General features: G+C 39.1%; 1 protein-coding gene across 7 annotated transcripts in view; it reads right to left on the bottom strand.

Moving 5' to 3' along the window:
* CDC25C (cell division cycle 25C) overlaps positions 1 to 20,326 on the bottom strand; it is a 36,177-nt gene that overhangs the window by 13,225 nt on the left and 2,626 nt on the right. For 6 of the 7 annotated variants that reach the window (XM_044947613.1, XM_006070852.3, XM_006070850.3 and 3 more), the window contains 4 exons: positions 20,141 to 20,186; positions 18,541 to 18,574; positions 18,346 to 18,435; positions 14,009 to 14,167 (listed from right to left, as the gene is read on the bottom strand). In XM_044947613.1, the coding sequence (XP_044803548.1) occupies positions 14,009 to 14,167; positions 18,346 to 18,435; positions 18,541 to 18,574; positions 20,141 to 20,186 (329 nt within the window). The remainder of the gene's footprint in view (positions 1 to 14,008; positions 14,168 to 18,345; positions 18,436 to 18,540; positions 18,575 to 20,140; positions 20,187 to 20,326) is intronic. The other variant, XM_006070853.3, reaches the window with a different exon arrangement.

The raw sequence follows: 20,326 nt of genomic DNA, 5'->3' as shown, positions 1-20,326 counted from the left end.
ATGTACCACAACTACTGAAGTCCAAGAACCGTAGAGCTTGTGCTCTACAACACAAGCCACCACAAGGAGAAGCCCACACAGTACAATGAAGACCTAGCACCACCAAAAATAAATAAATATTTAAAAAAAGAAAACTGAAGTAATACTATAAACCAACTAGATCTAATAGACAACTGTAGAATACTGTACCCAACAACAGTATTCTCAAATACACATTCTACTCAAATACACATGGAACAGTCTCCAGGATAGACTATATACTAGGATATTAAAAAAAAAAAAGCCTCAATAAATTTTAAGGATTGACGTGATATAAAGTATGTTCTTTGAACACAATAGAATAATTAGAAATTTATAACAGAAAAAATCTGGGAAATTCACAAATGTAGAAATTAACACACTCCTAAATAACCAATGGGTCAACAATGATCATGAAAGAAATCAGAAAATACTTTGAGATGAACAAGAATGAAGATATAACATACAAAAACTTGGGTAAAAATTCAGCTAAACCAGTGATTAGATGAAATTTATAGCTCTAAGTACCTATAAAAAAAAGAAGAAAGAATTCAAGTCAATGACCTAGAAATAACTAAATCCAAGCAGGAGGAAGGAAATAATGGATTAGAGCAAAATTCAATGAAGTAGAGAATAGAAAAACAATAGAGAGGGGCTTTCCTGGTGGTCGAGTGGTGAAGAATCCACTTTCCAATGCAGGGGATGCAGGTTCAATCCCTGGTTGGGAAACTAAGATCCTGCAAGCCATATGGCATGGCCAAAAAATACAATACAATAACTTAAAAAAAAAAAAAAAAAAAAAACTTCTCAAAGAAAAACTCAGGTCCAGACACCTTCACAGGTGAATTCTGCCTAACATTTTAAAAAATGAAAACCAATCCTATACAAACTCTTTCGGAAAACTAAAAAAGAGAGAATTCTTTCCAATTGATGACATTTCACTGATACCAATACCAAAGACATTATAAGGAAAACAAAACAATGAAGATCAATATTGCTCACAAACATGGATGTTAAAATTCTCAACAAAATTTTAGTATATTAAATCCAACAGTACATAAAAAGAATAATATATCATGACTAACTAATCAAAGGAATGCAAGGTTGTTTTAACAAAAATCAATAAATGTAATTCACAGTATTAGTAGGTTAGAAAAAGAACTCATATGATCATCTCAGTAGATACAGAGGAAGCACATGACAAAATCTAGTACTTGTTCCTGCTAAAATATCTCAGTGAACTAGGGAAAAGAAGGAAACTTCCTCACCTGGTAAGGGATATCTCGAGAAACTTACAGCTAACATACTCAATAGAGAAAGTCAGGATGCTTTTCCTGTAAGATCAGGTACAGGCAAGGGGTTCTCAATAATTATGATTGTAAAGGAATCCTGATTAAAAAAAAATTGACAACTATTAATCTAAGAGAAAGAGGAAAATAGATAATATAGGAGAGAGGAAGAGAGAGAAGTACTGTAGGAGCAAACAAGAAGAGATGCTTCCATCTGACTCAGAGGTTTTGCAAAGTCTATACAATAGACCATAAGGCCCTATATGATCTGTCCAGGTACCTGCCTTCTGCCCTTATCTACCCCTCTGCATGTGCTCACTGCTCCAGCTTTCTTGCTCTTCCATGAATATGCCAGGCATTCTGCCATCTCAGAGGCACTCACTTTCTTTTCCTTCTGCCTGTAAGAACTGATTCCTCCTGATAGCTGCTGCTTGGCTTCATTGCTGCTTCAGAAGTCTGCTCACTCTCAGAGAGATATTCTCTAACCTATGCAACCTACCAAAAAGATCAACTCCCAGACTTCCCTGGTGGTGCAGCGGTCAAGACTCCATGCTTCCACTGCAAGGGGCACAGGTTCGCCTCTTAGTTAAGAAAGTTCCACATGCCATGCAGTGCAGCCAAATATATATATAAACTCTCATTCTACCACATTGTAATCCAAGCACTCTCCATTCTTCTTACCCCACTTTTTTTTTTACCATAATATTTTTGCTATCAGCCAATTATAAATATATTTTGGATTTGTCTATTACCTCTTGACTAGAATGTAAGCTCCACGAGAGCAGGGACTTGTTCTGTGTTCACTACTGTAACCCCAGGATTATTGAATGAACAAATGCAAAGGGTGCAGTGTAAATGGGTGAAATGGCTGAGTTTAGATCTGAGCAAGGACATTTTGTTTCATGTAACAAGAGGAATGACAGATCATATGAATACCAAAGAAGATGGGTTGCTATATTTGGCAAGAAAAGGTAGTTTTCTACTGCTTGCTTCTGTTTTCTTTGAAACCAGACACTTCAAACTTCACATATCTAGAGTCATCCTTGACCCATCCTTCCTTCACAGCCTATATCCAACCCACCAGGTCCTGTTAATTCTATATCCAAAGTGTATTTTGAATTAATCCACTTCTCTCTGTCCCACAGCCACCACCTTAGTTCAGGCTACCAACAATTCTCCCTGGGAATGTTGCAATTGCTTCCTACTCTTACCTACTTCCAACTCCTTCCTCTCCCCTCCCCAACTCTTATCCATTCCTCTTCCCGCAACAAGTGTGGTCTTCATAAATCAGATTATACTAGTGCCCTGCTTAAAACCCTTCAATAACTTCCCACTGCATTTATTTAGAATAAAATTGAAAAACTTGCCATAGCCTAGAGGCTCTGCACGATTTCTCTCCTACCTACCTCTCTTTTCCTACCTCAGGCGACTTTTTCCCTCACTCACATTGGTTTCTCAGCTCCTTGAACACACTAGTATCTTTTCACCTTGGGACTTTGGCACTTAACAATATTCCTTTGTCATGGAACAATCTAGCTATGTATGGTTCCTTATCAACTCCTGTCATGTACAGTTCCTTATCAGTTCAGTTCAGTCACTCAGTCGTGTCTGAACTTGCAACTCCATGAACTGCGGCACACCAGACTTCCCTGTCCATCACTAACTCCCAGAGCTTGCTCAAACTTATGTCCATCGAGTTGGTGATGCCATCCAACCATCTCATCCTCTGTCGTCCCCTTGTCCTCCTGCTTTCAATCCTTCCCAGCTTCACGGTCTTTTTCAATGAGTCAGTTCTTCACATCAGGTGGCCAAAGTATTGGAGCTTCAGTGTCAGCATCAGTCCTTCCAGTGAATATTCAGGACTGATTTCCTTTAGGATTGACTGGTTTGATCTCCTTGCTGTCCAAGGGACTCTCAAGAGTCTTCTCCAACACCACAGTTCAAAAGCATCCATTCTTCAGCGCTCAGCTTTCTTTATGGTCCAACTCTCACACCCATACATGACTATTGGAAAAACCGTAGCTTTGAGGACAGATCTTTATTGGCAAAGTAATGTCTCTGTTTTTTAATATGCTGTCTTGGTTAGTCATAGCTTTTCTTCCAAGGACTAAGCGTCTTTTAATTTCATGATTGTAGTCACCATCTGCTGTGATTTTGGACCCCAAGAAAATAGTCTCTCACTGTTTCCCCATCTATTTGCCATGAAGTGATGGGACTGGAGGCCATTATTTTCGTTTTTTGAATGTTGAGTTTTAAGCCAGCTTTTTCACTCTCCTCTTTCACTTTCGTCAAGAGGCTCTTTAGTTCCTCTTTACTTTCTGCCATTAGGGTGGTGTCATCTGCATATCTGAGGTTATTGATATTTCTCCCCCAATCTTGATTCCAGCTTGTGCTTCATCCAGTCTGGCATTTCACATGATGTACTCTGCATATAAGTTAAATAATCAGAATGACAATATACAGTCTTGATGTATTCCTTTTCCTATTTGGAACCAGTCTGTTGTTCCATGTCCAGTTCTAACTATTGCTTCTTGACCTGAATATAGATTTCTCAGGAGGCAGGTAAGGTGGTTTGGTATTCTCAGAATTTTCCACAGTTTATTGTGATCCACACAGTCAAAAGCTTTATCATAGTCAATGAAGCAGATGTTTTTCTGGAATTCTCTTGCTTTTTCTGTGATCCAATGGATGTTGGCCATGGATCTCTGGTTCCTCTTCCTTTTTCTAAATCTAGCTTGAACATCTTAAAGTTCTTGGTTCATGTACTGTTGAAGCCTAGCTTGGAGAATTTTGAACATTACTTTGCTGGTGTGTGAGATGAGTACAATAGTGCAGTAGTTTGAACATTCTTTGGCATTGCCTCTCTTAGGGATTGGAAGGAGTTGATAGTTCCTTATCAACTTACCCTAATTCATCCAGGACTTTCTCACTTTTAGAATGAAAGTCCCATGTCCTGAGAACCCCCTCAGTTTCAGGCAAACTGGGACAGTTCATGAATCTGTTCTCAACTAAATATCTCCTGCTTGAGGAGGCCTTTCCTAATTACCTCCATTTAAAGGTTTCCTTCTGTCAAGACGCTATATAGGTCCCCATTTTGTTTCCTACATTACACTTGGACAATTTGTAATAGTTAAATTATTTTGTCTCTATCACAGTCATTTGCAATTTGGCTACTAAGCATCCTATTTTAGTAAAATCTCAAATTAGAATGAAGCCTTGCCTCCTGATAAGAAGACAAAAGGGGACAGATAATCCCTTTTCCGTTCTCTTATAGTCAACTTCATATTCTTGACTGGATTTTGAACCTTGAGAAATACAAAAGCACAACACTGGTTAAGATGGTTTTTATGCTGCATCACAGTGGACAATATAGTGGGTGGCAGCAATGTCCCTGACCAAGAGTCCAGCAGCAAGGTGGGTTATGTTCTGTGGCAGGGGGCCAGTAATAGTGGCACTGAGCATTTAGCCAGCAAGTGGTGGCATCCAGAGCACAACGTTCCTATAGTAGCACTTTGGCTGGGCCTCATCTTGTTTTCCAAACTTCCTGGTAATTTTCCAAGTTCCTCAATATCTTCCAGAAAAATCTTTTTTCTGCCTGAGGTAACTAGAATCTATTTCTGTTATTTGCAATCAAGAACTCGAACTAAGTTCATCTAGTAAGTTGATGAACATGTTTTTTGGTTTTGGGTTTTTGTGTCTCTATGTCAGGAATATAAACCCCAAGAGAGCACAAACCTAGTGTGTTTTGTTCACCATTGTATCACAGTGCCTGACCCTTAACAAGTGTCAACAGGGTTTTTTTTTTTAAAGAAATGAATCAAAAATTACAAAGGTTATACCAATCTCCTTGCTTTATAAGGTATCCCATTCCATTTAGCATCAAAGAGATAAACCAGTAACAGAAAATCCCTATACTTTTTCTAACCTAAAATCTACTGCAATGCACAGTCTTAAACAGTAGGCTCTCAATAAAAAATTACTTTATAAGAGTCATAATCCAAGAAAACAAGCCAATAGATTTAATATTTATTAAAGACCAATAAAATAAATACCTAACAGCCACATGTTATTCTTTCATGTAAACAAACAAAATTCCAGAGTGTTTACTGGGGTGAGTCTATTTTAAATTCACTGTCATATAATGTTTATATTATACAATTCAAAATGAACAAGGTTTCTAAGACTGTGAAAGATCATCAATCAGCAAAGAAAGATTCAATTTTGTTCAGTAATTGTACTTATAATTTCACAAAAGCAGTTTAAACACTTCAGAAAAATTTCAAACAATAAAATTGAAAACAAAAGAATTTTCTTTTTAATCAACATTAAATTCAACTTTATTACGTTAATAACTATTGAGACTTGTCTGTATTAATGCCAACATTTTACAAATATAAAGACTAACTTGTATTTCAAGAGCAACATTAAGGTTCATTTCACAATGGGCTTTTTTGTTTTTTTCCAAAAGGCCTAGTAGCATTTTCCCCATGCTAACTATCCCTAACTTTCTTTTTCCACATATCTACTCTCCATAATCAGCAAGTCCTCAAAAATGTTTTCTTTAGGAAGGTCACTGTCAATTCTCCCAATACCCAGTATGTCCCTTTTCGATTGTTATCTTGGTTCTGTTGTTTCCCACAAACCAAGGAAATTAAAAGAAAACAGAATTTAATTTAGTGGGAGGGGGGTTCAGGATGGGGGGACATATGTGCACCCATGGCTGATCCATGTCGATGTAAGGCAAAAACCATCATAATACTGTAATTATCCTCCAACTAAAATTAATTAGTTTTTTAAAAATAACATTAAAAATTACATTTTTTAACTTCAATTTATAGTGCAGTGGCTCCCAGACTTTAGTGTGCATCAAAATCACCTGGAGGAACTACTGAACTAGATTACTGGGCCCCACCCACTTCCCTGGTGGCTCAGACGCTAAAGCGTCTATCTTCAATGTGGGAGACCCAGGTTCAATCCCTGGGTTGGGAAGATTCCCTGGAAAAGGAAATGGCAATCCACTCCAGTACTATTGCCTGGAAAATCCCATGGACAGAGGAGCCTGGTAGGATACAGTCCACGGGGTCGCAAAGAGTTGGACATGACTGAGTGACTTCTCTTCACCCACAAAAATTCTGATTTAGATCTGGGGTCAGTTCAGTTCAGTTCCTCACTCATGTCCGGCTCTTTGCGACCCCATGGACTGCAGCATGCCAGGCTTCCCTGTCCATCACTAATTCCCAGAGCTTGTTCAAACTCATGTCCATCCAGTTGATGATGTCATCCAACCACCTCATCCTGTGTCTTCCCCTTCTCCTCCTGCCTTCAATCTTTCCCAGCATCAAGGTCTTTTCCAATGAGTCAGTTCTTTACATCAGGTAGCCAAATAATGGAGCTTTGGCTTCAGCATCAGCCCTTACAATGAATATTCAGGACTGAGTTCCTTTAGGATTGACTGGTTTGATCTCCTTGAAGTCCAAAGGACTCTCAAGAGTCTTCTCCAACACCACAATTCAAAAACATCGATTCTTCAGCGCTCAGCTTTCCTTATGATCCAACTCTCACACCCAACCAGGACTACTGGAAAAACCATAGCTTTGACTAGACAGATCTTTGTCAGCAAAGTAATGTCTCTGCTTTTTCATATGCTATCCAGGTTTGTCATAGCTTTTCTTCCAAGGCTGCAGCCACCATCTGCAGTGATTTTGGAGCCCAAGAAACTAAATTCTCACTGTTTCCATTGTTTCTCCATCTATTTGCCATGAAGTGATGGGACTGGATGCCAGCTTCTGCTTCATCCAGCCTAGTTATTTTGCATGATGTATTCTGCACATAAGTTAAATAAGCAGGGTGACAATATACAGCCTTGACATACTCCCTTCTCAATTTGGAAGCAGTCTGTTGTTTCATGTCCAGTTCTAACTGCTGCTTCTTGACCTGCATACAGATTTCTCAGGAGGCAGCTATGGTGGTCAGCGGTCTGGTATTCCCATCTCTTGAAGATATTTCCAGTTTGTTGCAATCCACACAGTCGATAAGGCTTTATCGTAGTCAATGAAGCAGAAGTAGATATTTTTCGGGAATTGTCTTGCTTTCTCTATGATCCAATGGATGTTGGCCATTTGATCTATGGTTTATCTGCCTCTTCTAAACCCAGCTTGAACATCTAGAAGTTCTTGGTTCACATACTGCTGAAGCTTAGCTTGGAGAATTTTGAGCATTACTTTCCTAGCGTGTGAGATGAGTGCAACTGTGCAATAGTTTGAACATTCTTTGGGATTGGAATGAAACTGACCTTTTACAGTCCTGTGGCTACTGCTGTGTTTTCCAAATTTGCTGGCATATTGAGTGCACACTTTCACAGCATCATCTTTTAGGATCTGGGGTGGGGCGCATATATTTGCAGGTCTGGGGTGGGGCCCATATATTTATATGGCTAAGAAGTTCCTACCTGATACTTAGGCTCCTGCTCCAGGGACCATACTTTATAGAGTTCTAGGCAACGGCACCCCACTCCAGTACTTTTGCCTAGAAAATCCCATGGTCAGAGGAGCCTGGTAGGCTGCAGTCCATGGGGTCGTTAAGAGTCGGACACGACTAAGCGACTTCTCTTTCACTTTTCACTTTCATGCATTGGAGAAGGAAATGGCAACCCACTCCAGTGTTCTTGCCTGGTGAATCCCAGGGATGGGGAAGCCTGGTGGGCTGCTGTCTATGGGGTCGCACAGGGTCGGACATGACTGAAGTGACTTAGCAGCAGCAGCAGCAGCAGCAGCAGCAGATCTGTGCTACTCATTATAGAAACACAAACCACACATGGCTATTTGAATGAATTAAAACCAAGAAAAAAAATTCACTTCCTCAGTGGTACTACCCACATTTTAAGTTCTCAATGCGTCATGTGGCTAGTAGCTAGTGGATATTGTATCAAATATTAAATATTTCCATCATCTCCGAAAGTTATACTGAACAGCATTACTTTATATAATTGCTTAACCATCTTTCTTAACACCTTAGTTCATTCAAACTCTGTATATTCAGCTTACCAAGCCTGCTGAACAAGCAACGATCATTTTTCTAAGTCCCTAGTAGTAAGATTTCTTTTTTTTTTTTTTCTTTCCAGCTGCAACTTTTTTTTTTGGCCATGCCACAAGGATTTGGGGATCTTATTTTCCCTACCAGATATTTAACACTGGCCCTTGGCAGTGAGAACATAGAGTCCTAACCATTAGACTGCCAGGGAATTCCCCTTTATATGATTTTTACCTCCCAGGTATCTTCAGCAGGAGACACCATAGTTCAGTTCAGTTCAGTTCAGTTGCTGAGTCCTGTCCAACTCTTTGTGACCCCATGAATTGCAGCATGCCAGGCCTCCCTGTCCATCACCAACTGCCAGAGTCTACCCAAACTCATGTCATTAAGTCGGTGGTGCCATCCAACCATCTCATCCTCTGTCATCCCCTTCTCCTCCAGCCCTCAATCTTTCCCAGCATCAGGGTCTTTTCAAATAAGTCAGCTCTTCACATCAGGTGGCGAAAGTATTGGAGTTTCAGCTTCAACATCAGTCCTTTCAATGAACACCCAGGACTGATCTCCTTTAGGATGGACTGGTTTGATCTCAGTGCAGTCCAAAAGACTCTCAAGAGTCTTCTCCAGCACCACACTTCAAAAGCATCAATTCTTCGGTGCTCAGTTTTCTTTATAGTCCAACTCTCACATCCATACATGACTATTGGAAAAACCATAGCCTTGACTAGACGAACCTTTGTTGACAAAATAACGTCTCTGCTTTTTAATATGCTGTCTAGTGTCTAGGTTGGTCATAACTTTCCTTCCAAGGAGTAAGCGTCTTTTAATTTCACGGCTGCAATCACCATCTGCAGTGATTTTGGAGCCCCAAAAAATAAAGTCAGCCACTGTTTCCACTGTTTCCCCATCTATTCGCCATGAAGTGATGAGACCGGATGCCATGATCTTCGTTTTCTGAATGTTGAGTTTTAAGCCAATTTTTTCACTCTCCTTTTTCACTTTCGTCAAGAGGCTCTTTAGTTCTTCTTCACTTTCTGCCATAAGGGTGGTGTCATCTGCAAATTTGAGGTTATTGATATTTCTCCTGGCAATCTTGATTCCAGCTTGTGCTTCTTCCAGCCCAGCGTTTCTCATGATGTACTCTGCATTTAAGTTAAATAAGCAGGGTGACAATATACAGCCTTGACATACTCCTTTTCCTATTTGGAACCAGTCTGTTGTTCCATGTCCAGTTCTAACTGTGGCTTCCTGACCTGCATACAGGTTTCTCAAGAGGCAGGTCAGGTGGTCTGGTATTCCCATCTCTTGAAGAATTTTCTACAGTTTATTGTGATCCACACAGTCAAAGGCTTTGGCATAGTCAATAAAGCAGAAATAGATGTTTTTCTGGAACTTTCTTCCTTTTTTGATGCTCCAGCAGATGTTGGCAATTTGATCTCTGGTTCCTATGCCTTTTCTAAAACCAGCTTGAACATCTGGAAGTTCATGGTTCACGTATTGCTGAAGCTTGGCTTGGAGAATTTTGAGCATTACTTTACCAGTGCATGAGATGAGTGCAATTGTGTGGTTGTTTGAGCATTCTTTAGCATAGCCTTTCTTTGGGATTGGAATGAAAACTGACCTTTTCCAGTCCTGTGGCCACTGCTGAGTTTTCCAAATTTGCTGGCATATTGAGTGCAACATTTTCACAGCATCATCTTTTAGGATTTGAAATAGCTCAACTGGAATTCCATCCCCTCCACTAGCTTTGTTCGTAGTGATGTTTCCTAAGGCCCACTTGACTGCACATTCCAGGATGTCTGGCTCTACATGAGTGATCACACTATGGTGATTATCTGGGTTGTGAAGATCTTTTTTGTATAGTTCTTCTGTGTATTCTTGCCACCTCTTCTTAATATCTTCTGCTTCTGTTAGGTCCATACCGTTTCTGTCCTTTATTGAGTCCATCTTTGCATGAAATGTTCCCTTGGTATCTCTAATTTTCTTGAAGAGATCTCTAGTCTTTCCCATTCTATTGTTTTCCTCCATTTCTTTGCATTGATCGATGAGGAAGGCTTTCTTATCTCTCCTTGCTATTCTTTGGAACTCTGCATTCAGATGCTTATATCTTTCCTTTTCTCCTTTGCTTTTTGCTTCTCTTCTTTTCACAGCTATTTGTAAGGCCTCCTCAGACAGCCATTTTGTCTTTTTGCATTTCTTTTTCTTGGGAATGGTCTTGATCCCTGTCTCCTGTACACTGTCACACACTCCATCCATAGTTCATCAGGCACTCTGTCTATCAGATCTAGTTCCTTAAATCTATTTCTTACTTCCACTGTATAATCATAAGGGATTTGATTTAGGTCATACCTGAATGGTCTAGTGGTTTTCCCTACTTTCTTCAATTTAAGTCTGAATTCGGCAATAAGGAGTTCATGATCTGAGCCAGTCAGCTCCCAGTCTTGCTTTTGCTGATTGTATAGAGCTTCTCCATCTTTGGGTGCAAAGTATATAATCAATCTGATTTCGGTGTTGGTCAGCTGGTGATGTCCACGTGTAGAGTCTTCTCTTGTGTTGTTGGAAGAGGGTGTTTGCTATGACCAGTGTGTTCTCTTGGCAAAACTCTATTAGCCTTTGCCCTGCTTCATTCCATATTCCAAGGCCAAATTTGCCTGTTACTCCAGGTGTTTTTTGACTTCCTACTTTTGCATTTCAGTCCCCTATAATGAAAAGGACATCTTTTTCAGGTTTCAGTTCTAAAAGGTCTTGTAGGTCTTCATAGAACCATTCAAATTCAGCTTCTTCAGAGTTACTGGTCAGGGGAAAGACTTGGATTACCACGATATTGAATGGTTTCCCTTGGAAACGAGCAGAGATCATTCTGTAGTTTTTGAGAGTGCATCCAAGTACTGCATTTCAGACTCTTTTGTTGACCATGATGGCTACTCCATTTCTTCTAAGGGATTCCTGCCAACAGAAGGTCTTCTAGGTCTTCACAGAACCATTCAACTTCAGCTTCTTCAGCATTAGTGGTTGGGGCATAGACTTAGATTACTGTCATATTGAATGGTTTGCCTTGGAAATGAACAGAGATCATTCTGTCATTTTTGAGATTGCACCCAAGTACTGCATTTCAGACTTTTTTGTTGACTCTGAGGGCTATTCCATTTCTTCTAAGGGATTCTTACCCACAGTAGTAGATATAATGGTCATCTGAATTAAATTCATCCATTCTGGTCCATTTTGGTTCACTGATTCCTAAAATGTCAATGTTCACTCTTGCCATCTCCTGTTTGACCACTTCCAATTTACGTTGATTCATGGATCTAACACTCCAGATTCCTGTGCATTATTGTTCTTTACAGCATTGGACTTTGCTTCCATCATCAGTCACATCCACAACTGGACGTTGTTTTCACTTTGGCTCCATCTCTTCATTCTTTCTGGAGTTTTTCTCCACTCTTCTCCAGTAGCATACTGGGCACGCACTGACCTGGGAAGTTAATCTTTCAGTGTCCTATCTTTTTGCTTTTTCATACCGATAACGTGGTTCTCAAAGCAAGAATACTGAAGTGGTTTGCCATTCCCTTCTCCAGTGGTCCTCATTTTGTCAGAACTCTCCACCATGACCCCTCTGTCTTGGGTGGCCCTACACGGCATGGCCCATAGTTTCATTGAGTTAGACAAGGCTGTGATCCATGTGATCAATTTGGTTAGTTTTCTGTGATTGTGGTTTTCATTCTTATGACCTCTGATGGATAAGGATAAGAGGCTTGTGGAAGTTTACTGATGGGAGACTGACTGTGGGGGAATCTGGGTCTTGTTCTGAAGGGTTGGGCTATGCTCAGTGTAGTTCAGTCGCTCAGTCATGTCCAACTCTTTGCGACCCCATGGATTGTAGCACGCCAGGCTCCCCTGTCCATCATGAATTCCCAGAGCTTACTCAAATTCATGTCCATCGAGTCGGTGATGCCATCCAACCATCTCATCCTTTGTCTTCCATTTTTCTGCCCACCTTCAATCTTTCCTAGCATCAGGGTCTTTTCTAGTGAGTCAGTTCTTCACATCAGGTGGCCAAAGTATTGGAGTCTCAGCTTCAGTATCAGTCCTTCCAATGAATATTCAGGACTGATTTCCTTTAGAATTGACTGGTTTGATCTCCTTGCAGCCCAAGGGACTTTTAAGAGTCTTTTCCTACACCATAGTTCAAAAGCATCAATTCTTCAGTGCTCAGCTTTCTTTATAGGGGCTATGCTCTGCTGCTGCTGCTGCTGCTAAGTTGCATCAGTAATGTCCAACTCTGTGCGACCCCATAGACAGCAGCCCACCAGGCTCCCCGGTGCCTGGGATTCTCCAGGCAAGAGCACTGGAGTGGGTTGCCATTTCCTTCTCCAATGCAGGAAAGTGAAAAGTGAAAGTGAAGTCGCTCAGTCGTGTCCGACTCTTAGCGACCCCATGGACTGCAGCCTACCAGGCTCCTCCATACATGGGATTTTCCAGGCAAGAGTACTGGAGTGGGGTGCCACTGCCTTCTCTGGGGGCTATGCTCAGTAAATCTTTAATCCAATTTTCTGTTGATGGGTGGGGCTGTGTTCCCTCCCTGTTGTTTGACCTGAGACCAAACTATTGTAGGGGTAATGAAGATAATGGTGATCTCCTTCAAAAGGATTCATGCCTGCACTGTTGTATTCATTGCTCCAGACCATACAGCAGGCCACTGTCGATCCACACCTCTGCCGGAGACTCCTGGACACTCACAGCAAGTCTGGCTCAGTCTCTTGTGGAGAAACTGCTCCTTTTTCCTGGGTCCTGGTACATACAAGGTGTTTTTTTTGTTTTTTTTTTTTTAATATAAATTTATTTATTTTATTTGGGGGGAGAAGTTGGTTTCCCCATCCTATTTCTCCGCCATCTTAGGACCGCACCCCTCCCCCCACCCCGACACAAGGTTTTGTCTGTGCCCTCCAAGAGTCTGTTTCCAGTCCTGTGGAAGTTCTGTAATCAAATCCCACTGGCCTCTAAAGTCAAATTTCCTGGGGGTTCTCAGTCCCTTTGCCAGATCCCCAAGTTGGGAAATCTGTTGTGAGTCCTAGAACTTTCTTAACAGTCTACATGAAAAGATGGCGGAGTAGAAGGATGTACGCTCATCTTCTCCTGCGAGAACTCCAAAATTGCAACTCACTGCTGAACAACCATTGACAGGAGAATGTTGGATCCCACCAAAAAAAGCAAACCCCTGCACATATTTGTTTCAAAGAAAGGAAGTTGACTCAGAAAATCTAAATGCCTCAGAAAGCATCTTTGACATATCAGCATATTGCTAATAACACAGGCTTCATATATTCCTCTCAGTAATATGGAGAGGATAAAAGAAGACAAAAACATACTCTAAAATATATGAAAAATCATCCTAAATATATTTCATCTATTACTATTATTCTGGAGCTATCTTTTACACCAGATTACACTGATGGTGATTTATTTAAACTGCTAACAAACCTTCTCACCAGCAGTAATATTCCCATGATGACCTGACTATCAGTCAGGTAACCCTTAGAATATAGAGACCATATGTTCTTGATCTCTTCAGACTTACCACATAGTCCAGTGGCTGCAACATATTAGAGACACAATTTTATTTATTCAAGAATGAAGGAACTTGAAAAATGCAAAGATACTATCAGAGAGTATTTTACCTTGGCCTTTTCTTGATCTTCCAGTGAAAACTCCATCAATTCATCTGATATCTCTTCTGCCTGATCTTCTGCTAGCTCTGGATTTTTATGTAATTTTGAAACTGTAGTAATGGGACTGCCCAGATGTTTCATTTCACTTTCCACCAAGTTTTCATTGTCCTACAAAGTATATTGACAATATTAAAATCTAGGACTCTTCCCTTATAACAATATAAAAATATTAACTCAGAATGAATCAAAGACCTATATGTAAGAGCTAAAACTATAAAACTCTTAGAAGAAAACAGGATGAGGTAAGCTTTATGACATTGGATTTGGTAATGATTCCTTGAATATTATACAAAAGCCCAAGCAACAAAAGAAAAATAGGATAAACTGGACTTCATCAAAATTAAAAGCCTTTGTGCATCAAAGATTATAAAAAACTGAAAAGGTAACCTATAGGAGAAAATTTTTGCAAATCACATAACTGATAAGAGATTAATATTCAAGATACATAAAGAACTTCCAAAATTCAACAATAACAATAACTACAATAACAACAGAAACAAATAGGACTTGAATAGACATTTATTGAAAGAAGATATACAAATGACCAACTACCATAAGAAAAGATGCACAACATAACTAGTCATAACGGAAATGCAAATCAAAACCACAGAGATACTACTTTGTACCTATTAGGATAGCTACAAGCAAACAAAAAAAACAGAAAATAACAAGTGTCAGCACGGATATGGAGAAGTTGGAACCATGTACATTGTTGTGGGAAATGTCAAATGATGTAGCTGCTATGGATAACGGTATGGTGGTTCTACCAAAAAATTAAACATACAATTACCATGTATGATCCAGCAATTCCATTTTTTGGTATATACTCCAAAGAATTGAAAGTAGGGATTTAAACAGATATTTTTATATTAATGTTCATAGCAACATTATTCACGATAGCTAAAAGGTAGAAACAAATGAAATGTCCGTCAACAGATTAATGCATAAATAAAATGTGGAATATCCATATAATGGAATATTATCCAGCCATAAAAAGAAATGAAATTCTAATGCATGCTACAGTATGGATGAACCTTGAAGATATTATGCTAAGTGAGATAACCCAGACAGAAAAGGCCAAATATTATATTATTCTACTTACATGAAGCAGTACCTAGAGTAGTCAAATTCATAGAGACAGAAAGTAGACTAAAGGTTGTTACCAGAGGGAGAAAGGGGGAGTTATTGTTTAATGGACAACTTCCTTGTGGCTCAGTGGTAAAGAATCCACCTACAATGGAGAAGACACAGGTTCAATCCCTGGGTCAGGAAGATCCCCTAGAGAATGAAATGGCAACTCACTCCAGTATTCTTGCCTGGGAAATCCCATGGACAGAGGAGCCTGGTGGGCTACAGTCCATGGGGGTCACAAGAGTCAGGCACAATTCAGAGACTAAACCACCACCACCATTATTTAGTGAGCAGAGAGCTTCTGTTTTTAATGATAAAAAAATTCTGAAATGGGTAGTGAACATACTTAATGTTGTGAACATACTTAATGCCACTGGATTGTACACAAAAATGGTTCAGATGGTAAATGTTATGTATATTTTACTATATTTAAAAAAATTACACATACATACACTAACAGCTATCTAGCAATTTACTATGCTCCAAGACTTGCCTTACTCCAAGATATGAAAAATCTGAAATATGCTCAACTTTATCTCCTTAGTATGGGGCATATTAAAATGCCTTCCCCAGAGTGTTGAGATTAGGATCCAAATCTTTGGAGTATATCAAGTCCATAGTTTATTAAAAACAAGTGATATTATATACCCAAAACTAACACAACCTTGTAAATCAAATATACTTCAATTAAACAAACAAATACAATAACAAGTGTAACTTAAAACTCCAGCAGCTAAATGAACAAAGGACACAATCATTCATTAGAGAAAATATGCATGGCTAAGTACTTTGGCCACCTCATGCAAAGAGTTGACTCATTGGAAAAGACTCTGAGGCTGGGAGGGATTGGGGGCAGGAGAAGGGGACGACAGAGGATAAGAGGCTGGATGGCATCACTGACTCAATGGACGTGAGTCTGAGTGAACTCCGGGAGTTGGTGATGGACAGGGAGGCCTGGTGTGCTGCGATTCATGGGGTCACAAAGAGTCGGACACTACTGAGAAACTGAACTGAACTGAACTGAAGGGACATGAAATAATTACTAAATATTTTTAACATAAAATAAAACATTTTACCCATCTAATTAGCAAATTTTTAAAAGTGATAACAAATCATTTATCCAAATGAGCTATGGATTGCTCATGAAAATGTAAATTCTTAGAACTTTATTTGGAAAGGAATTTGGCAATATGTATCAAAAATCTTAAAAGTATTTAAACCCTTTAATCTAGTAATTATAATATTTGGTACTAATCCTCAATAAAAAAATTGTTAACAGGCAAAATTTGTGCTCAGGAATTTACACGATAGCATTATTTGTAAAAGCAAATGTATATACCCATAAGTGCCCAACAATTGGGAAGTACTTATATAAATTCAAGTTCAATTATTAGAATAAAAGCATCCACTAAGAACTGTTTACTAAGAGTTTTAATATTTATTTAAAATAATAGAATATAAAGTTATATATACAATATGACCTCAACTTTGTAAAACTATACACATGGTTAAAAGATTGAAAGCAATGAGGTAAACATTAATAGTGGTTTTTCTTTATGAGGTAGCTATTTTCTTTTTTATTTTACTATATTTTTACACAGTTTTCACATGGGCATACAGTACTTTTAAAATTGACAAAGAGGGGTGCATGCGTGCTCAGTTGCTTCAGTCATGTCTGACTCTTGAGAACCCCATGGACTATAACCAGCCAGGCTCCTCTGTCCATGGGATTCTCCAGGCAAGAATACTGGAGTGGGTTGCCATGCCCTCCTCCAGGGGATCTTCTCAACTAGAGATTGAAACCACATCTCCTGCATTCCAGACATATTCTTTACCCAATGAGCCACCTGGAAGCCATGAGAAAGAGGAGGGAAACACTTAAAGAATAAAGGAGAAATGCTTTAGCCTAAGAATTTATTCTTCTTCTTAAACTTTAACATAAAAACATCAGAGGACATGTCTCCTCTCTTTCCTTGTTCAAAGGTTACTTCTCCAACCCCTTTTCTCACTCAAGTCAGCTTAGAAAATTCAAAGGGCAATTAAATCCAGATCTGCAATCCTCTACTCCACAACACCTCAGTTGATTGTTGAGGATGATGTCCAGTGACTCACCTGTAGAGAAAGAGGAGACCTCAGGTTCCTGGGTACCCACCACTCCAGGGGCTTTTAAGTGCTGTTTTCTTGCATAAGAAAAACTACAATGGCTGAAAGAAGAGGTGTCTGTAGACTCTGCCAAAAACACTTCATCTGATGAAGCCATGGATAACCCTCACAAAACATAGTACATGTAATCAAGGTTGACCACATATCCTGAAAATACAAATTATGGTTTGGATTTGATGTATGGTGTGTAGAACCGCTCTGGAGGGTACTGATTTTATGATCACAAGCCAAAGGAAGGGAGGAAAAAGGGAGCCTGACAGGGGAAGGAATGATGAAATTTTTAAATAGTGATTATAAACAAAGTGTAGAACTGTATTAATTCAAGAAAAAGCTGATTAGGACAGCCAAAAAAACATGGGCATAACATAGGCAATGTGAGCAAGGAAGAACAGCAGCTATCTTTTATACATACTGACCTGGAAGAAAGGATGGGAGGACAGGAAAAGCAAAAAGATGGTAAGAAAAGGGGATTAATGAAGGGATTAGAGAATTATCTTAACTATTATGTAGCTTTGGAGAGGGTAGTTTCAACTTGGAACTGAAGGATGATCTAAGACTCAAACAAAAAAGGACAATGACTTCCTCAGAATAGGGGCTAAGAAGCTAGACTAAGAGGGAAATAAGAAGAAATTAAGAAACCTAGACTTGTATATGAAGCCATGCAATGAATATGTGAACAAGTTATGTAAATTATCCCTGTGTTTTTTTTTTTTTAAGTCCTAAATTTTTTACATTACAATCAACTGAACATGAGTAATAATGATGACCTGCTGTGGAAGACTAGAAGCCAGGTTTCCATCCTAGGATCAAACCCTAAATAGAAAAAAACAAACAAACTATAAAGAATTTTTTTTTCTTCTAGTGTTGCAATTTGCTTGTCGAGCATACTGAAGCACAGACAGCTCTAGGTCTCATAGGGATACTGATGAGTTAGTTGCTCTACTCAAAGGAATAAAACTACTAATGGACCTAGGATTCCATTAAACACTCACATTTTCCTTATTTGCAGATGAGCCACATATTGCATCTTTCTTCCTGCGGCCATGCTCCAAGGCATTCGGAGTGCTACAAAACAGCTGTGCCTACAAGAGATTGTTTTCAAAGAACATCCGGCATCTTCTAGCTAAGCTGGAAATCCTCTGCCTCCCATCTGACAAACCCAAACCCAAAAAAGATGAGTTACTCACTGGGCTACATTTTATAAGATGTTGGCGGTAATTCCTGTAGATCAAAAAAAGAAAAACCGCCAGTCATTCAAACCCCAAACACGATTTGGTTATTCTTCAGTGACTCGGGACATCCCACTTTTCTTTTCTTGCATTCTAGAAGACCTGTACCTAATTGATGTCTCTTCCAATACCAATATATAGGGTGTTTTCTGTGGTAAATAACAACACATTGAGTGACATCCTGGGGATGAGGACCTCACCTCAATGGCATAACCATATATATAGATATGCATCAAAGATGATGACTTTGTCCTATATCTTATGTGGACACAGTTTACAATTTGCTAATTTTTCAGCAGGGACTATTGGGAGTTAATATTTATTTTTTATGGATTTCTATCCTCCATCCCCAGACTTCATCTAGGCTACCTGAGTTAGGACATATAAGCAATTCAAAGAAAATAAAACCAATATAAAGTAAAATTTTCACATGTATTGATTAAAAATACTCATGGAGAGTCTTCCCTAGTGCACAAAGAGGCACCTAATTCATCTAAACTTTGAAGAATAAAGTTATAAAAATATTAAAACAATCAAATGGAAAATTCATGATAAATTTAAGAATTAAAAGTACTTTTCATTCCTTGAGTACTCTCTAACTGAACATTTTTCTAAGATCTTCAATAAAGAATCTTCAATAGTAATAAAAAAAACATTGTAAAATGCAGCATAAGTATTAGGCATACATCTTCATTTAATCCTCACAGAAGTCATTTATGAAAAATGCTATTATCTCCATTATTATTATTTCTTTATTACAAATAAACTGAGGTCCCTTGAGGTTAAGAAACTTGTCAAAGTAAGTTGATGAAGCAGTAAGACACTGGAATCCAGACACTCTGATTCCAGAGCCTGCACTCTGCTGCACTTTTGACCACTAAGATTTAGTACTACTCACATGCAGATAACAGCCTCCATCTAAGTTCAGTATACAATTCTCTTCCATTTTAAAGACCATACTGATTGTATGTGAGGGTTAAAATAAATAGCCTTCATTTTCACAACACTATTTTTTTTTACATAAGTAATCTACTATTTTTTATTTTATTTTTTGATTGCATTGGGTCTTTATTGCTGCCTGCAGGCTTTCTCTAATTGCAACAAGCAGGGGCTACTCTTCATTGCAATGCTCAGGCTTCTCATTGCAGTGGCTTCTCTTCTTGCAGAGCACAGGCTCTAGGCACATAGGCATCAGTGGTTGTGGCATGCAGGCTCAGTAGGTGTGACTCATGGGCTCTAGAGTACAGGCTCAAAAGTTGTGGTACATGGGCTTAGTTGCTCCACAGTATGTGGAGTTGCCCCAGACCAGGGATCAAACCTAAGTCTCCTGCATTGGTAGGCGGATTTCCATCCACTGTGCCACCAGGGAAGTCCCTCACAACACAATTTCAATTTTGGAAACTTAAAATATCTTTCAAGGGAAGAACCTATGCCTTCAAGCCCCTTTATACCTTAGGTGAAACATTAGCTATAGAGTCTGCATAGGATAAAATCCCTAGGCCAGTGCTGAGAAGGCTTTAATACTTTAGTATGGGATTCATTTAGCAAAAGAACTTACATTCCAGCTAACCGTACTTGCTCAGGTCCTGTAGACTCCAAATGACCTGCAGTCAGATGTAAACAGTTATTCTTGTTCATGTATTTTGTCTTTCCTTCTAATTTTCATTACCAGTGAGCCATATTAATTTCAAAAGCTGAGCTTTTAAACAAAAAGGCTCTTGAAAAATACCAATTTCATGATACA

The sequence above is a fragment of the Bubalus bubalis genome, chromosome 9 (assembly GCF_019923935.1).
Source record: "Bubalus bubalis isolate 160015118507 breed Murrah chromosome 9, NDDB_SH_1, whole genome shotgun sequence".
In the NCBI taxonomy this organism is placed as follows: domain Eukaryota; kingdom Metazoa; phylum Chordata; class Mammalia; order Artiodactyla; family Bovidae; genus Bubalus; species Bubalus bubalis.
This window is presented reverse-complemented; position numbering and strand designations above follow the sequence as displayed.